A 19569-nucleotide genomic window follows, 5' to 3' on the forward strand; every position below is an offset into this window, starting at 1 on the left:
GCCATGTCTCTGAGTATTGCACACCTTGTGCTTTTGGGCACTCCAGTGATGTTGCAGCTCTGAAATATGGCCAAACTGGTGGCAAGTGGCATCTTGGCAGCTGCACGCTTGACTTTTCTCAGTTCATGGGCAGTTATTTTGCGCCTTGGTTTTTCCACACGCTTCTTGCGATCCTGTTGACTATTTTGAATGAAACGCTTGATTGTTCGATGATCACTCTTCAGAAGCTTTGCAATTTTAAGAGTGCTGCATCCCTCTGCAAGATATCTCACTATTTTTGACTTTTCTGAGCCTGTCAAGTCCTTCTTTTGACCCATTTTGCCAAAGGAAAGGAAGTTGCCTAATAATTATGCACACCTGATATAGGGTGTTGATGTCATTAGACCACACCCCTTCTCATTACAGAGATGCACATCACCTAATATGGTAGTAGGCTTTCGAGCCTATACAGCTTGGAGTAAGACAACATGCATAAAGAGGATGATGTGGTCAAAATACTCATTTGCCTAATAATTCTGCACACAGTGTGTATATATATATATATATATATATATAATATATATGTAATATATATATAAAATATATATATATATATATATATACAGTATATGTATATATATATAGGTATAGATAAATATTGTACCAAAATGTTATCAGATATATGTAGAAATGTGTATTTATGAATAAATAGAACATATTATTTCTATGTGTAGAACATAGAAATGTGAAATATTCATATTTTCATTTCAGGTTAGCGCACATTAGAATACACGGTCGGGTTAGCACATATGTGAATATGTTGTCGGGATAGCACATATGTAACTACGCAGTCGAGTTAGTGCGCATGTGAAAATGAGTTTGGGTTAACGTGCGAGTAGGGTGTTATGTTTTTTCCACTTTTTTTTTCTCCATTGACTTCAATGCGGGAATAGGTTATCGCGCAATCAATATTCTAATTTCGCTAGAAGCAAGCTGTTTGTGCTCATCGGGTTAGCGTGAGGACACAATTTTTTTATTTATAACTCATAATACAAGCTCAACCCGACATGCACAAAAAGTTTACTTCTAGTGCAATTAGCTCTTTAGCGTAAGTTCTAAATAGGGCTCCACTCGTAATTCGGCACTTAATGTTTTCAAGAGGTTTCAGATAATATTATAATGGGAATTAGGTTGTGTTGTTTTTAAAGAGATAGGATGTAAAAACACTCCCCAGAGCGCATATATTAAAAGAAAATCAAGTTGTTTACTTTGATAAACACAAAACAAAGAATGATATAGGAATGTGAGTTTTTGACCTCAGCACTTAAATTATCTTTTAGTTTAAATTCCAAAGTGTAAATGATTTAAACATTTATATAATTTCCTACAGCACAGTATTCACACAACAGCTTGGTCTAAGCCTTTCTAAATCTAAGCTATTTTTTCATGAAATAAATACAGAGAAGGTTCTCAAAATATAACCTAAAGCTGACTGTTTGCAAACCTGCTATTTCCCACTGTGGTAATCTGATGGTGTCATGTTTTTGTAACACCCATAATGCAAAGTCATCAAGCTGTACCGCTCTTTTATTTTAACATTTTTATATTGAGGAATGGCACATCAGCACATACATTTAATTATGTAATTAAACAATAATTATTGAATTTAAAGCTTTGGATCCATGTAAATATTTTACAGATTCAACTCTTAAAGGGACAGTCTAGTCAAAATTAAACTTTCATGATTCAGATAGGGCATGTCATTTTAAACAACTTTCCAATTTACTTTTATCATTAAATTTGCTTTGTTCCCTTGGTGGTATTTTTGAAAAGCTAAACCTAGCTAGGCTCAAACTGATTTCTAAGCCATTGAAAACCTCCTCTTAGTTCAGAGCATTTTGAAAGTTTTTCACAGTTAGACAGTGCTAGTTCATGTGTGTCATATTGATAACATTGTGATCACTCCCGTGGAGTTATTATGAGTCTGCACTGATTGGCTAAACTGCATATCTGTCAAACGCACTAAGATAAGGGAGCAGTCTGCAGATGCTTAGCTACAAGGTAATCACAGAGGTAAAACATATATTAATATAACTGTGTCGGTTATGCAAAACTGGGTAATGGGTAATAAAGGGATTATCTATCTTTTAAAACAATAACAATTCTGGTGTAGACTATCCCTTTAAAATTGCTTGTAGACAGACAGAAACAAAAGAAATGTAAGTAGGTAGGTAAGCAGGTAGATAGATAGATAGATAGATAGATAGATGTGTGTACTGTAGTGTAGGGATTCCTCCTCAAACTCCCACCTCCTTGAAGCCCTAAACTGCATACTGGCAGACTGTCTGCCAGTATATAAGATGGTACTCACCAGTAGGGAAGAAAGCTGTTTGGAAAGGACCATGTAGGGATCTGGGAGTGGGAGGTGTTAGGTTGGAGGGTAATCACTACACTGCAGCAAAAATTAACCTTACAATAATTAACCCTTTCACCGCCAGGAATTTCAAAAAGTGTGGTGTGCAGCTGCAATTTGCGGCCTTCTAATTGCTAATAATCAATGACAAAGCCATGCATGTCTGCTATTTCTGAACAAAGGGGCTCCCAGAGAAGCGATTACAACCATGTGTATTATGAATGTAGTAATTGGGTGTAACTAATTTCAGTGAGAAACTCAAAGTTTGCAAAAAAAGTTAACTTTTTTTTATGATCATATATGATTGAGTAATAGCAAAAATGATAAAAATTTGGTACTTTGTGCAAGTTTTTCTCTGAAATTCCCGGTAGTGAAGTGGTTAAGATATGATTAGTGATATCATTGTAGCGAGAAGGTTAGGGGTGACCATAACACCTATTTTTAGTGTTAGTTTCAGAATTTCATATTTGAGACCATTCTAGTCAATTAAAAAAAATATATATATTTATATTATAGGTTTTATTTACATGTCATACTGCCTTTACTCTCTTTATTCTTTATTTTTCTCACTAAAAGTCACCATGTTTTACCAGACCCACATAAAACACTTTTGTTACATATGGGCATTCGGATACAATCCGTGCAAATCCAGATAGTAGTTTGTTGCAATTTTCTCTCCAAAAATAGCAGAACAGCATGAACGGCAGCCTTCATCCGCTAACAGCATCTGAATGCCCATGTCTACTTTTGTATTAGTATTGGATTTTTTTAACTTTGCAGTTTAACACTTTTTAGCTATCATAAATGAATTGTGTTCATTTTCACCCCAATCCAATAAATGTTTGCCAAGTGAAACTTTAACCCCTTAACCCAAAATGACGTATATATATATATATGTCATGCAGTACTTTGCCTATCGTACCACATGAAGTACATTAGATGTCCAAGCCGCAAGAAGCTCCAGCAGGCTTGGCTGTAAAGTTACTGAGCTCCAGGCATTTGCCTGTATATGGAACTAGAGCACAATCGGTACTCTAGTTCCATATGACGGTAGATGCCAGATTAACACAGACAGTGACACTGTTTGTGTCACTGTCTGTAACGATCATTTGCTGATGCCGGAGGGAGCTGTGGGAGGGAAAGTGGGAGGCGGGTGGAAGGTCCAGCAGTGGAGAGGGGAGGGAGTGGGATGGCCCTACTAAGAAAATAAATGAAGGGAGAAACAGAAATTGGAAGTGTTCATACTGCAAACAAGGTGGGGTGGGCGTTTGGGTCAAACCTAACTAATGATCACCAGAGGAGGGAGGTGGGGGGACCACTACACTACAAAATAAACAAAACAAAATATTAAAAAACATAAAATATATGTATTTATTGGTACTGGCATACAGCTGACAGTACTAAAGTTGGTCGCAATTAGTGGGAAGGGGAGGGTTAGAGAGCTATTTGGGGGGGCAGGGAGGTGGGAGGGTTGAGGAGGATCATTACACTGCATAAAAAAAACCATAAAATGCGTACTGGCAGACTGTCGGCCAGTACCTATGATCGTGGTGACCAGTGGGGGTAAGGGAGGGAAGAGAGCTGTTTGGGAGGGATCAGGTAGGGATGAGGGGGTGGGAGGTGTCAGGTGGGAGGGTAATCTCTACACTACAGCTACAATTAATGTAACAAGCTACCTAAATAACTCCACTGCCAGGAATAATAGAAGTGTGGTGCGCAGCTTCAATTAGCGGCATTCTAATTACCAAAAACCAATTGCAAAGCCATATATGTCAGCTATTTCTGAACAAAGGGGATCGCAGAGAAGCTTTTATAATCATGTGTGCCATGATTGCACAAACAATATGTAAATAATTTCAGTGACACTTCAAAAGTTTGTGAAAAAGGTAACATTTTTTTTTATATGATCGCATTTGGCAGTGAAATGGTGACATGAAATATACTAAAATGGACCTAGAACAATCAACAATAACTTGGGTTGTCTACTTAAAAAAATTATATAGCTTTGACAGGTAAATAAAAAAAAGAAAACAAGCCTCTATTTCTGTTTAAAGTGAGAGCAAAAATGCTAAAAAATATTAGGTATTCTAGGCAAGTTCTTCTCTGAAATTCCCAGCAGTGAAAGGGTTAAAAGTAGAATAGTTGTCAAGAAGATAGTGTTTTAAAGTAGAATAATTGTCAAAATTATATATACAATATACATAGATTAGATTTTCTTCACTTTCTTGGATTGTGTAAACTTACAAGCAAATGTAATGAGTATACTTTTCCTCACTTGTCAATGAATAATTAAATAAATTAATAAAAATACAAAATAAAAGTATGTATGCATTATATAGGCAAAAATTAATTGAAAGCATTAGAAAAATCATTGCTAAACACAGTGTTTAATATATGGGAATTAGCTATATTATATTTTATATATAGAGAGAGTGAGAGAGAGAGAGAGAAACTATATAAATATATATACTGTTTATATTTCACATTATATTTTCTAGTTTTGTTTTTACTAATTTGAAAACACACCATGGGTCCGATTTATCATTTGTCTGGTGGACATGATCCGCTGTAGCGTTCATGTCCACCAGACATCGATAAATGCTGACAGCATACCTGCTTTTTATAATTGTGTGATGCCTCCCCCTGCAGATTCGTGGCCAATCGGCTGCTAGTGGGGGTGTCAATCAACCGATCGTATGCGATCGGGCAGATTGATGTCTGCAGCCTCAGAGGCGGCATACGAGTTAAGGAGCAGCGGTCTTAAGACCGCTGTTTCTTAACTCCTGTTTCAGGCGAGCCTGCAGAAACAGGGTAATTTGGCCCCCATTTGGGCCATGATAAATTGGCCCACAAATATCATCCAATGACATTCATTCCTTTGAACGTTCTACAGTATATATGTGAAAAATGAGAAATCTTACCTACAAAACAGCAGTCAGATAATGACAATAGGAATGCTCACAAACTTGTCTAATCATTTAATCATTTAATCATTTAATAATTTAATAATTTAATAATGGACATTTTTAGTAATAAATTAGAGCCTCAAAAAATGTAGAAACCACTGATGCTGAGTTTTTTCAAAAGCACAAGTAGATACAAAAGGGCCAATTTATTATATGTCGGGCGGGCATGATTCACTGTAGCTAAATGCTGCCGGCAGTTAACATTGCACAAGCATTTATAGTGCAATGCTTATGCAATGCCGCCCCTGCACATTTGCGGCCAATTGGCAGTTAGCAGAGGGTGTCTATCATCCCAATTGTATCTGATCGGGATGATTGAGGTCCACCACCTAAAAGGTGATAGAGAAGTTAAGGAGCAGCGGTCTTAAATTATGTTACCGGTGAGCCAGAAACTACTGAGATAGATAACAGCGTCCGCTGCTTGTTAAATTTACCCCAAAGACCTCTCTGTACAAAGATTTTTTTATTTAAAATCTTTAACACTTTCAGTTGAGTACAAATCTCCAGTCATTCATTATAGCAGATTTCAGTAATTTTTTTAATCCTGTCTATAACATTAAAAAAAACTCCTCATCAATCTAAAGTTATGATCTAACCATAATATATAGCTTTTTTAATCTTTTGTGCTACATATTCCACTCATTTTAGATGTATAAACTCAATCGCTTTTCTACCAAAGAGAAATGTACACGTACAATGAGCATTAGTAAGAAGTATATAAAAGCCAGTGAGCCTTAGGGGCCAAATGATCAAGCTCCGTTCCCTTCAGGCTCACCGGAAACAGGAGTTATGAAGCAGCGGTCTAAAGACCCTTGCTCCATAACTTGTCCACCTGCTCTGAGGCCGCGGACATCAATCCGCCCAATCCTAAACAATCGGACTGATTGATACCCCCTGCTAACGGCCATCTGCAGGGGGTGGTATTGCACAAGCAGTTCACAAGAACTGCTTGTGTAATGATAAATGCTAACAGCATATGCTGTGGCATTTATCGATTTCCGGCGGACATGATACGCTACATCGTATCATGTCCGCTCGCACATTAATAAATTGGCCCCTTAGTATAAAGTGCACAATTGATAATGGTATATTACTTTAATTTACATGTGCATTTGTTTTTGGGAGAATGAAAAACAAAACATCAAAAAGATAAATGAACAAATGAATGTCCTTTTAATAAAAATAATAATAGAAAAAAATAATGCAAGCAAGAAAAAAGTTGGTTGATTTTGTTTTGACATTAAAATAAATAAAAAAATAAATAGATCATCTTTTTTGGGCTGCTGCTGGCTTGCACCACTTACACTAACTATAATTTTAAAGGACAGTCTACTTGAGATGTTGTATTGTTTAAAAAGATAGATAATCCAAACTTGTTTAGAGATGTACGGATTCCATGTCTAGAGTTTTTACTGTACCGTATTTGTGCTATGCCTATTAGCTAAGGTGTATGTATTATCACATTGTTATTTTTGCTTATGTGTGAATATCGTATGTAATATCTTTCACAACCTCAATAAAAAAAAAAATTAAAAAAAAAGATAGATAACCTCTTTATTACTCATTCCCTAGTTTTGCATAACCAACACTGTTAGAATAATATACGTTTTACCTATGTGATTACCTTGCATCTAAGCCTCCGCAGACTGCCCCCTTATCTCAGTTCTTTTGACAGACTTGCATTTTAGCCAATCAGTACTGACTCATAAATAACTCCACAGGAGTGAGCACAGTGTTATCTTTATGGCACACATGAACTAACACCGTCTAGCTGTCAGAATGCACTGAGATAAGAGATGACCTTTAAGGGCTAAGAAATTACCATATGATCCTACCTAGGTTTAGCTTTCAACAAAGATACTGAGCGAACAAAGCAAATTTGATATTAAAAGTAAATTTGAGAGTTTAAAATGACATGCCCTATCTGAATCATGCAAGTTTAATTTTGGCTAGACTGTCCTTTTAGTTTTATTTAAGTTTAAGCTGCTGCACCTCTCCTGCCCTGCAGATGATTCCCATATGAAACAGCAGGGTCATGGTTATTTATTAGCAAATTAATCCCCAAATACACTCATAGAGGCCTAGTTATCAAGCCGTCAACCTCAAATACGCTGGAATTCCGCAGCGTATTTTTGGCGAGGCTGATTCGCCTTAGTTATCAAAGGCTAGAGACCAGCAAAAGTAGAATTTTGTGACGTAAACTTCGATCCGCCGGACTCAGTCCGACACAGATCAATTCTTACGTCCTCCAGATGTTCCGCACACAAGTGCGGCACAATCTGACTACTTTTGCTAGTTATCAAAAAACTAGCAGGTACGCTCGCACTTTTACGGCCCAGCGTACCTGGTTTTCAATCCGCCGCCCTGGAGGCGGCGGATCCCATAGGAATCAATGGAGTCTGACCATAGCGAAAGTTCATGTTCGCTGCTGACAGACATCCCATTGATTACTATGGGAGATGTCTGCACCTAACACCCTAACATGTACCCCGAGTCTAAACACCACTAATCTGTCCCCCTACACCGCCGCAACTAAATAAAGTTATTACCCCCTAAACCGCCGCTCCCGGCCCACCGCAAGCTACTCTATACATATTAACCCCTAAACCGCCGCTCCCGGAGACCACCGCAACTATAATAAATGTATTAACCCCTAAACCGCCGCTCCCGGAGCCCACCGCAACTATAATATATTTATTAACCCCTAAACCGCCGCTCCCTGACCCTGCCGCAACCTATATTAAATTTATTAACCCCTAATCTGCCCCCCTACACCGTCGCCACCTATAATAAATGTATTAACCCCTATCCTGCCCCCCACTACACCGCGCCACTGTAATAAATTTATTAACCCCTAAACCTAAGTCTAACACTAACCCTAACACCCCCCTAACTTAAATATTAATTAAATAAATCTAAATAATATTTCTATTATGAACTAAATTAATCCTATTTAAAACTAAATTCTTACTTTAAAATAAACCCTACTATAGCACAATATAAATAATTATATTGTAGCTATTTTAGGATTTATATTTATTTTAAATTCTTTCAATTTATTTTAACTAGGTACAATAGCTATTAAATAGTTATTAAATATTTAATAGCTTACCTAGCTAAAATAAAGAGAAATACCTGTAAAATAAAAACTAACCTAAGTTACAATTACACCTACACTACACTATATTTAATAAATTATTCCTATTTAAAACTAAATACTTACCTGTAAAATAAACCTAAGATAGCTACAATATAAATAATAATTATATTGTAGCTATTTTAGGATTTATATTTATTACAGGTATCTTTGTATTTATTTAGCTAGTTAGAATAGTTATTAAATAATTATTAACTATTTAATAACTACCTAGCTAAAAGAAATACAAAATCACCTGTAAAATAAATCCTAACCTAAATTACAATTAATCAGATTAATCAGATTGAGCTCGCATTCTATTGGCTGTTTCGATCAGCCAAAAGAATGCGAGCTCAATTTGATTGGCGGATTGGATCTGCCAATCGGATTGAACTTGAATATGATTGGCTGATTCAATCAGCCAATCAGATTTTTATTTGCATGTATTTGTATTTGCAGTATTTGTATTTGCATTTATATGTATTTCTATTAGCAGTATTTGTATTTGCATGTATTTGTATTTGCAGTAGTTGCATGTATTTGTATTTGTAGTATTTGCATGTATTTATATTTGCATGTATTTGCATTTATATGTATTTGTATTAGCATTATTTGCATATATTTGCATTTATATGTATTTGCATGTATTTGTATTTGCATGTATTTTTTATTTGCATTTATATGTATTTGCATGTATTTGTATTTGCATGTATTTTTTATTTGTATTTATATGTATTTGCATGTATTTGTATTTGCAGTATTTTTATTTGCATGTATATGTATTTGCATGTAATTGTATTTGCAGTATTTTTATTTGTATTTATATGTATTTGCTTGTATATGTATTTCCTTATATATGTATTTATATGTATTTACTTGTACATGTATTTATATGTATTTACTTGTATATGTGTTTACTTGTATATGTATTTATATGTATTTGCATGTATTTAAAGTCCTACACATTACCAATTGAAAGGCTTTTTATGAAAACTTATCTTATCTCTATTGCTATGGTCAATTATCTGCTATAACGGTCTCTCTAACTGAAAGATTAAAAGCGCATGAAAACAAAACCATTACTTTTATGATTTAAAAAGGAGCGTACCATGGCTCATGAGTGTTCATGTGAATCTAGCATTATATGACAGCAGTTTTGCATCAATGTTTTTAACAATTGTATACATTGCTTCCATCTAGTGCTCAAAAAGTGTATAACTTTGTTAACAGCATTGATGCTAAAATGCTGCCACGTAGTGTTCCAGACATATGCATGCCCTGAGTCTACTAAGTATGCTATTCAACAAAAGATATCAAGAGAATAAAGTAAATTTGATTGTCAAATTAAATTGGAAAGTTTTTTTTTTTTTTTAATTGTATGCTGTAACAGAATCATGAAAGAAGAAAACAATAGGTTTCACGTCTCTTTAAGAGAGGAGACAACATTTTATGAAGAAAGAAAAAAAAAAAACATTGCATTTGAAAATGTTGCACTTTGTCTTTATTCCAGCCTTTGGAAGATGAGCTGTCTTCTGAATTACTGACATACCATGATGAGACATTCCTTCCTTTCACAGAAGCTTCAATAGTAAAGACATTGAAGCACGAGTGTTAGTTAAGACAAGGATACAACAAAGGATTAGAGAGAATATAAAAGGTACAATCAGGAAAGAAGGGTTATACACAGTGCTCAGTATACAGTCACTCAGACAGGCAGGATTAGTCAGTCGGGTTCCCGTACAGCCAAACAGGACTAGCTACTTGCAATTTATTTACCTATGGGCCGTGTTGTCACGCTGCCCTGTAACGGCTGCTCAGGACCCTTCGGCTGAGAGTGAGTATCAATAGGTGACATGCTCTCACTGTGACTGCCTGGACTGACCATCTCTCGCTCTTTCTCATTCTGCATCTGTGCATAAACATTAATTCCCGGAATTTTCCTAAAAACATCAACAAAGACCATCATTGCTGTAGAAAGTGGTTGCCAAGTGTTGGTCACTCCTGAGAAGAGCAACAGGACTGAGATTACCTTTTGAATTTATAGATGACAAAGACAGCCAATCCCACAAAGACTACGGACAAGAGCATCAGCATTGCAGAGCCACTGTGACTCGGAGTCAGGTCCACCAAAGGGGCTGGAAACAACAAATGAACTTGCATTATTCCATTTACAGTATTTAATAGGGGCAATATCTATTGTGTGCCCGTCCACAACATTTAATAAAAAGTTATTATTTTCTTTCATGGATATGAAAGATGAATAATTAAATACATTAAAATATTTTTGTCATGAAAAAGTTAAATATAAGCTGTTTAAATGTAAATTGAAACTAGCACGAAGTGCACATGATATGGAAAGATTTTGCACACTGTTTGATCTGGTTTAGAGACAACACAATAGCTTTATTAGTTGACAATGAAAAACCACCACAACATGTATTGTTTTAATATATCTTTAAAATGTATACAAGTCTTGCAGCTGCCAATCAGGACATGTTTTGTCATCCAGTTAGAAGCAGTGTGACATGATCAGTCAGCAAACTAGACACAATATGACATAATCAGTCTGCAAGCTAGACACAGTGTGACATGGTCTGTCGGCAAGCTAGACACAGTATGACATGATCAGTCAGCAAGCAAGTCACAGTACGACATGATCAGTCAGCAAGCAAGTCACAGTACGACATGATCAGTCAGCAAGCAAGTCACAGTACGACATGTTCAGCAAGCTAGACACAGTATGACATGATCAGTCAGCAAGCTAGACACAGTATGACATGATCAATCAGCAAACTAGACACAGTATGACATGATCAGTCTGCAAGCTAGACACAGTATGACATGATCAGTCCAGTCGGCAAGCTAGACACAGTATGACATGATTAGTCAGCAAGCTAGACACAGTATGACATAATCAGTCTGCAAGCTAGACACCGTGTGACATGATCTGTCGGCAAGCTAGACACAGTGTGACATGTTCAGTCAGCAAACTAGACACAGTATGACATAATCAGTCTGCAAGCTAGACACCGTGTGACATGATCTGTCGGCAAGCTAGACACAGTGTGAAATGTTCAGTCAGCAAGATAGACACAGTATGACATGATCAGTCAGCAAGCAAGTCACAGTACGACATGTTCAGCCAGCAAGCTAGACACAGTATGACAAGATCAGTCAGCAAGCTAGACACAGTATGACATGATCAGTCAGCAAGCTAGACACAGTATGACATGATCAATCAGCAAGCTAGACACAGTATGACATGATCAGTCTGCAAGCTAGACACAGTATGACATGATCAGTCCAGTCGGCAAGCTAGACTCAGTATGACAAGATTAGTTAGCAAGCTAGACACAGTATGACAAGATCAGTGAGCAAGCTAGACACAGTATGACATGATTAATCAGCAAGCTAGGCACAGTATGACATTATTAGTTTGCAAGCTAGATACAGTATGACATGATCAGTCTGCAAGCTAGACACAGCTTGACATGATCAGTCAGCAAGCTAGACACAGTATGACATGATCAGTTTGCAAGCTAAATACAGTATGACATGGTCAGTCAGCAAGCTAGATACAGTATGACATAATCAGTCAGCAAGCTAGACACAGTATGAAATAATCTTTCAGCAAGCTAGACACAGTATTACATGATCAGTCTGCAAGCTATACACAGTATGACATGTTCAGTCAGCAAGCTAGACACAGTATGACATAATCAGTCAGCAAGCTAGACACAGTATGAAATGATCAGTCTGCAAACTAGACACAGTATTACATGATCAGTCTGCAAGCTAGACACAGTATGACATGATCAGTCAGCAAACTAGACACAGTATGAAATGATCTGTCAGCAAGCTAGACACAGTATGAAATGATCAGTCGGCCAGTTAGAAGCAGTATGACATGATCAGTTGGCCAGTTAGAAGCAGTATGACATGATCAGTTGGCCAGTTAGAAGCAGTATGACATGATTGGTCGGCCAGTTAGAAGCAGTATGACATGATCAGTCGGACAGTTAGAAGCAATAGGACATGATCAGTTGGCCAGTTAGAAGCAGTATGACATGTTCGGTGAGCCAGTTAGAAGCAATATGACATGATCAGTCAGCCAGTAAGAAGCAGTATGACATTATCAGTTGGCCAGTTAGAAGCAATATGACATGATCAGTTGGCCAGTTAGAAGCAGTATGACATGATCGGTCGGCCAGTTAGAAGCAGTATGACATGATCGATCGGCCAGATAGAAGCAATAGGACATGATCAGTTGGCCAGTTAGAAGCAGTATGACATGATCGGTCGGACAGTTAGAAGCAATATGACATGATCAGTCGGCCAGTTAGAACCAGTATGACATGATCGATCGGCCAGTTAGAAGCAATAGGACATGATCAGTTGGCCAGTTAGAAGCAGTATGACATGATCGTTTGGACAGTTAGAAGCAATATGACATGATCAGTCGGCCAGTTAGAACCAGTATGACATGATCAGTTGGCCAGTTAGAAGCAGTATGACATAATCGGTCGGCCAGTTAGAAGCAGTATGACATGATCATTTAGCCAGTTAGAAGCAGTATGACATGATCGGTCGGCCAGTTAGAAGCAGTATGACATGATCGGTCGGCCAGTTAGAAGCAGTATGACATGATCGGTCGGTAAGTTAGAAGCAGTATGACATGTTTGCAAGCTAAATACAGTATGACATGGTCAGTCAGCAAGCTATATACAGTATGACATGATCAGTCAGCAAGCTAGAAACAGTATGAAATAATCTGTCAGCAAGCTAGACACAGTATTACATGATCAGTCTGCAAGCTATACACAGTATGACATGTTCAGTCACAAGCTAGACACAGTATGACATAATCAGTCAGCAAGCTAGACATAGTATGAAATGATCAGTCTGCAAGCTAGACACAGTATTACATGATCAGTCTGCAAGCTAGACACATTATGACATGATCAGTCAGCAAGCTAGACACAGTATGAAATGATCTGTCAGCAAGCTAGAAACAGTATGACATGATCAGTAGGCCAGTTAGAAGCAGTATGACATGATCAGTCAGCCAGTTAGAAGCAGTATGACATGATCAGTCGGCCAGTTAGAAGCAGTATAACATGATCAGTTGGCCAGTTAGAAGCAGTATGACATGATCAGTTGGCAGTTAGAAGCAGTATGACATGATCAGTTGGCCAGTTAGAAGCAGTATGACATGATCGGTCAGCCAGTTAGAAGCAGTATGACATGATTAGTCAGCCAATTAGAAGCAGTATGACATGATCAGTCAACCAGTTAGAAGCAGTACGACATGATCGGTCAGCCAATTAGAAGCAGTATGACATGATCAGTCGGCCAGTTAGAAGCAGTATGACATGATCAGTCGGCCAGTTAGAAGCAGTATGACATGATCAGTTGGCAAGTTAGAAGCAGTATGACATGATCAGTTGGCCAGTTAGAAGCAGTAGGACATAATCGATCGGCCAGTTAGAAGCAGTATGACATGATCAGTCAGCCAGTTAGAAGAAGTATGACATGATCGGTTGGCCAGTTAGAAGCACTATGACATGATCAGTCGGCCAGTTAGAAGCAGCATGACATGATCAGTTGGCCAGTTAGAAGCAGTATGACATGATCGGTCATCCAGTTAGAAGCAGTATGACATGATCGGTCGGCCAGTTAGAAGCAGTATGACATGATCATTCGGCCAGTTAGAAGCAATAGGACATGATCAGTTGGCCAGTTAGAAGCAGTATGACATGATCGGTCGGCCAGTTAGAAGCAATATGACATGATCAGTTGGCCAGTTAGAAGCAGTATGACATGATCAGTTGGCCAGTTAGAAACAATATGACATGATCAGTTGGCCAGTTAGAAGCAGTATGACATGATCGGTCGGCCATTTAGAAGCAGTATGACATGATCGGTCGGCCAGTTAGAAGCAGTATGACATGATCGATCGGCCAGTTAGAAGCAATAGGACATGATCAGTTGGCCAGTTAGAAGCAGTATGACATGATCGGTCGGCCAGTTAGAAGCAGTATGACATGATCGATCGGCCAGTTAGTAGCAATATGACATGATCAGTCGGCCAGTTAGAACCAGTATGACATGATCAGTTGGCCAGTTAGAAGCAGTATGACATAATCGGTCGGCCAGTTAGAAGCAGTATGACATGATCATTTAGCCAGTTAGAAACAGTATGACATGATCGGTAGGCCAGTTAGAAGCAGTATGACATGATCGGTCGGCCAGTTAGAATCAGTATAACATTATCAGTCGGCCAGTTAAAAGCAGTATGACATGATCTGTCGGCCAGTTAGAATCAGTATGACATGATCGGTCGGCCAGTTAGAAGCAATAGGACATGATCGGTCGGCCAGTTAGAAGCAGTATGACATGATCGGTTGGCCAGTTAGAAGCAGTATGACATGATCGGTCGGCCAGTTAGAAGCAGTATGACATGATCGGTCGGCCAGTTAGAAGCAGTATGACATGATCAGTTGGCCAGTTAGAAGCAGTATGACATGAACAGTCGGCCAGTTAGAAGCAGTATGACATGATCAGTCGACTAGTTAGAAGCAATATGACATGATCAGTCAGCCAGTTAGAAGCAGTATGACATGATCATTTGGCCAGTTAGAAGCAGTATGACATGATCAGTCGGACAGTTAGAAGCAATAGGACATGATCAGTTGGCCAGTTAGAAGCAGTATGACATGTTCGGTGAGCCAGTTAGAAGCAATATGACATGATCAGTCAGCCAGTAAGAAGCAGTATGACATTATCAGTTGGCCAGTTAGAAGCAATATGACATGATCAGTTGGCCAGTTAGAAGCAGTATGACATGATCGGTCGGCCAGTTAGAAGCAGTATGACATGATCGATCGGCCAGATAGAAGCAATAGGACATGATCAGTTGGCCAGTTAGAAGCAGTATGACATGATCGGTCGGACAGTTAGAAGCAATATGACATGATCAGTCGGCCAGTTAGAACCAGTATGACATGATCGATCGGCCAGTTAGAAGCAATAGGACATGATCAGTTGGCCAGTTAGAAGCAGTATGACATGATCGGTCGGACAGTTAGAAGCAATATGACATGATCAGTCGGCCAGTTAGAACCAGTATGACATGATCAGTTGGCCAGTTAGAAGCAGTATGACATAATCGGTCGGCCAGTTAGAAGCAGTATGACATGATCATTTAGCCAGTTAGAAGCAGTATGACATGATCGGTCGGCCAGTTAGAAGCAGTATGACATGATCGGTCGGCCAGTTAGAAGCAGTATGACATGATCGGTCGGTAAGTTAGAAGCAGTATGACATGTTTGCAAGCTAAATACAGTATGACATGATCAGTCAGCAAGCTAGAAACAGTATGAAATAATCTGTCAGCAAGCTAGACACAGTATTACATGATCAGTCTGCAAGCTATACACAGTATGACATGTTCAGTCACAAGCTAGACACAGTATGACATAATCAGTCAGCAAGCTAGACACAGTATGAAATGATCAGTCTGCAAGCTATACACAGTATTACATGATCAGTCTGCAAGCTAGACACATTATGACATGATCAGTCAGCAAGCTAGACACAGTATGAAATGATCTGTCAGCAAGCTAGAAACAGTATGACATGATCAGTAGGCCAGTTAGAAGCAGTATGACATGATCAGTCAGCCAGTTAGAAGCAGTATGACATGATCAGTCGGCCAGTTAGAAGCAGTATAACATGATCAGTTGGCCAGTTAGAAGCAGTATGACATGATCAGTTGGCAGTTAGAAGCAGTATGACATGATCAGTTGGCCAGTTAGAAGCAGTATGACATGATCGGTCAGCCAGTTAGAAGCAGTATGACATGATTAGTCAGCCAATTAGAAGCAGTATGACATGATCAGTCAACCAGTTAGAAGCAGTACGACATGATCGGTCAGCCAATTAGAAGCAGTATGACATGATCAGTCGGCCAGTTAGAAGCAGTATGACATGATCAGTCGGCCAGTTAGAAGCAGTATGACATGATCAGTTGGCAAGTTAGAAGCAGTATGACATGATCAGTTGGCCAGTTAGAAGCAGTAGGACATAATCGATCGGCCAGTTAGAAGCAGTATGACATGATCAGTCAGCCAGTTAGAAGAAGTATGACATGATCGGTTGGCCAGTTAGAAGCACTATGACATGATCAGTCGGCCAGTTAGAAGCAGCATGACATGATCAGTTGGCCAGTTAGAAGCAGTATGACATGATCGGTCATCCAGTTAGAAGCAGTATGACATGATCGGTCGGCCAGTTAGAAGCAGTATGACATGATCATTCGGCCAGTTAGAAGCAATAGGACATGATCAGTTGGCCAGTTAGAAGCAGTATGACATGATCGGTCGGCTAGTTAGAAGCAATATGACATGATCAGTTGGCCAGTTAGAAGCAGTATGACATGATCAGTTGGCCAGTTAGAAACAATATGACATGATCAGTTGGCCAGTTAGAAGCAGTATGACATGATCGGTCGGCCATTTAGAAGCAGTATGACATGATCGGTCGGCCAGTTAGAAGCAGTATGACATGATCGATCGGCCAGTTAGAAGCAATAGGACATGATCAGTTGGCCAGTTAGAAGCAGTATGACATGATCGGTCGGCCAGTTAGAAGCAGTATGACATGATCGATCGGCCAGTGCAATATGACATGATCAGTCGGCCAGTTAGAACCAGTATGACATGATCAGTTGGCCAGTTAGAAGCAGTATGACATAATCGGTCGGCCAGTTAGAAGCAGTATGACATGATCATTTAGCCAGTTAGAAACAGTATGACATGATCGGTAGGCCAGTTAGAAGCAGTATGACATGATCGGTCGGCCAGTTAGAATCAGTATAACATTATCAGTCGGCCAGTTAGAATCAGTATGACATGATCGGTCGGCCAGTTAGAAGCAATAGGACATGATCGGTCGGCCAGTTAGAAGCAGTATGACATGATCGGTTGGCCAGTTAGAAGCAGTATGACATGATCGGTCGGCCAGTTAGAAGCAGTATGACATAATCGGTCGGCCAGTTAGAAGCAGTATGACATGATCAGTTGGCCAGTTAGAAGCAGTATGACATGAACAGTCGGCCAGTTAGAAGCAGTATGACATGATCAGTCGACTAGTTAGAAGCAATATGACATGATCAGTCAGCCAGTTAGAAGCAGTATGACATGATCATTTGGCCAGTTAGAAGCAGTATGACATGATCAGTCGGACAGTTAGAAGCAATAGGACATGATCAGTTGGCCAGTTAGAAGCAGTATGACATGTTCGGTGAGCCAGTTAGAAGCAATATGACATGATCAGTCAGCCAGTAAGAAGCAGTATGACATTATCAGTTGGCCAGTTAGAAGCAATATGACATGATCAGTTGGTCAGTTAGAAGCAGTATGACATGATCGGTCGGCCAGTTAGAAGCAGTATGACATGATCGATCGGCCAGATAGAAGCAATAGGACATGATCAGTTGGCCAGTTAGAAGCAGTATGACATGATCGGTCGGACAGTTAGAAGCAATATGACATGATCAGTCGGCCAGTTAGAACCAGTATGACATGATCGATCGGCCAGTTAGAAGCAATAGGACATGATCAGTTGGCCAGTTAGAAGCAGTATGACATGATCGTTTGGACAGTTAGAAGCAATATGACATGATCAGTCGGCCAGTTAGAACCAGTATGACATGATCAGTTGGCCAGTTAGAAGCAGTATGACATAATCGGTCGGCCAGTTAGAAGCAGTATGACATGATCATTTAGCCAGTTAGAAGCAGTATGACATGATCGGTCGGCCAGTTAGAAGCAGTATGACATGATCGGTCGGCCAGTTAGAAGCAGTATGACATGATCGGTCGGTAAGTTAGAAGCAGTATGACATGTTTGCAAGCTAAATACAGTATGACATGATCAGTCAGCAAGCTAGAAACAGTATGAAATAATCTGTCAGCAAGCTAGACACAGTATTACATGATCAGTCTGCAAGCTATACACAGTATGACATGTTCAGTCACAAGCTAGACACAGTATGACATAATCAGTCAGCAAGCTAGACACAGTATGAAATGATCAGTCTGCAAGCTAGACACAGTATTACATGATCAGTCTGCAAGCTAGACACATTATGACATGATCAGTCAGCAAGCTAGACACAGTATGAAATGATCTGTCAGCAAGCTAGAAACAGTATGACATGATCAGTAGGCCAGTTAGAAGCAGTATGACATGATCAGTCAGCCAGTTAGAAGCAGTATGACATGATCAGTCGGCCAGTTAGAAGCAGTATAACATGATCAGTTGGCCAGTTAGAAGCAGTATGACATGATCAGTTGGCAGTTAGAAGCAGTATGACATGATCAGTTGGCCAGTTAGAAGCAGTATGACATGAACAGTCGGCCAGTTAGAAGCAGTATGACATGATCAGTCGACTAGTTAGAAGCAATATGACATGATCAGTCAGCCAGTTAGAAGCAGTATGACATGATCATTTGGCCAGTTAGAAGCAGTATGACATGATCAGTCGGACAGTTAGAAGCAATAGGACATGATCAGTTGGCCAGTTAGAAGCAGTATGACATGTTCGGTGAGCCAGTTAGAAGCAATATGACATGATCAGTCAGCCAGTAAGAAGCAGTATGACATTATCAGTTGGCCAGTTAGAAGCAATATGACATGATCAGTTGGCCAGTTAGAAGCAGTATGACATGATCGGTCGGCCAGTTAGAAGCAGTATGACATGATCGATCGGCCAGATAGAAGCAATAGGACATGATCAGTTGGCCAGTTAGAAGCAGTATGACATGATCGGTCGGACAGTTAGAAGCAATATGACATGATCAGTCGGCCAGTTAGAACCAGTATGACATGATCGATCGGCCAGTTAGAAGCAATAGGACATGATCAGTTGGCCAGTTAGAAGCAGTATGACATGATCGTTTGGACAGTTAGAAGCAATATGACATGATCAGTCGGCCAGTTAGAACCAGTATGACATGATCAGTTGGCCAGTTAGAAGCAGTATGACATAATCGGTCGGCCAGTTAGAAGCAG

The 19569-nt window shown here is 39.2% G+C and overlaps 1 protein-coding gene across 1 annotated transcript in view; it reads right to left on the bottom strand.

Moving 5' to 3' along the window:
• LOC128640533 (VPS10 domain-containing receptor SorCS1-like) overlaps positions 1 to 19569 on the bottom strand; it is a 1407808-nt gene that overhangs the window by 31712 nt on the left and 1356527 nt on the right. The window contains 2 exon segments of the mRNA XM_053693005.1: positions 10271 to 10434; positions 10524 to 10629. Coding sequence (XP_053548980.1) covers positions 10271 to 10434; positions 10524 to 10629 — 270 coding nt within the window.

Source organism: Bombina bombina, chromosome 9, assembly GCF_027579735.1.
Source record: "Bombina bombina isolate aBomBom1 chromosome 9, aBomBom1.pri, whole genome shotgun sequence".
Lineage (NCBI taxonomy): Eukaryota > Metazoa > Chordata > Amphibia > Anura > Bombinatoridae > Bombina > Bombina bombina.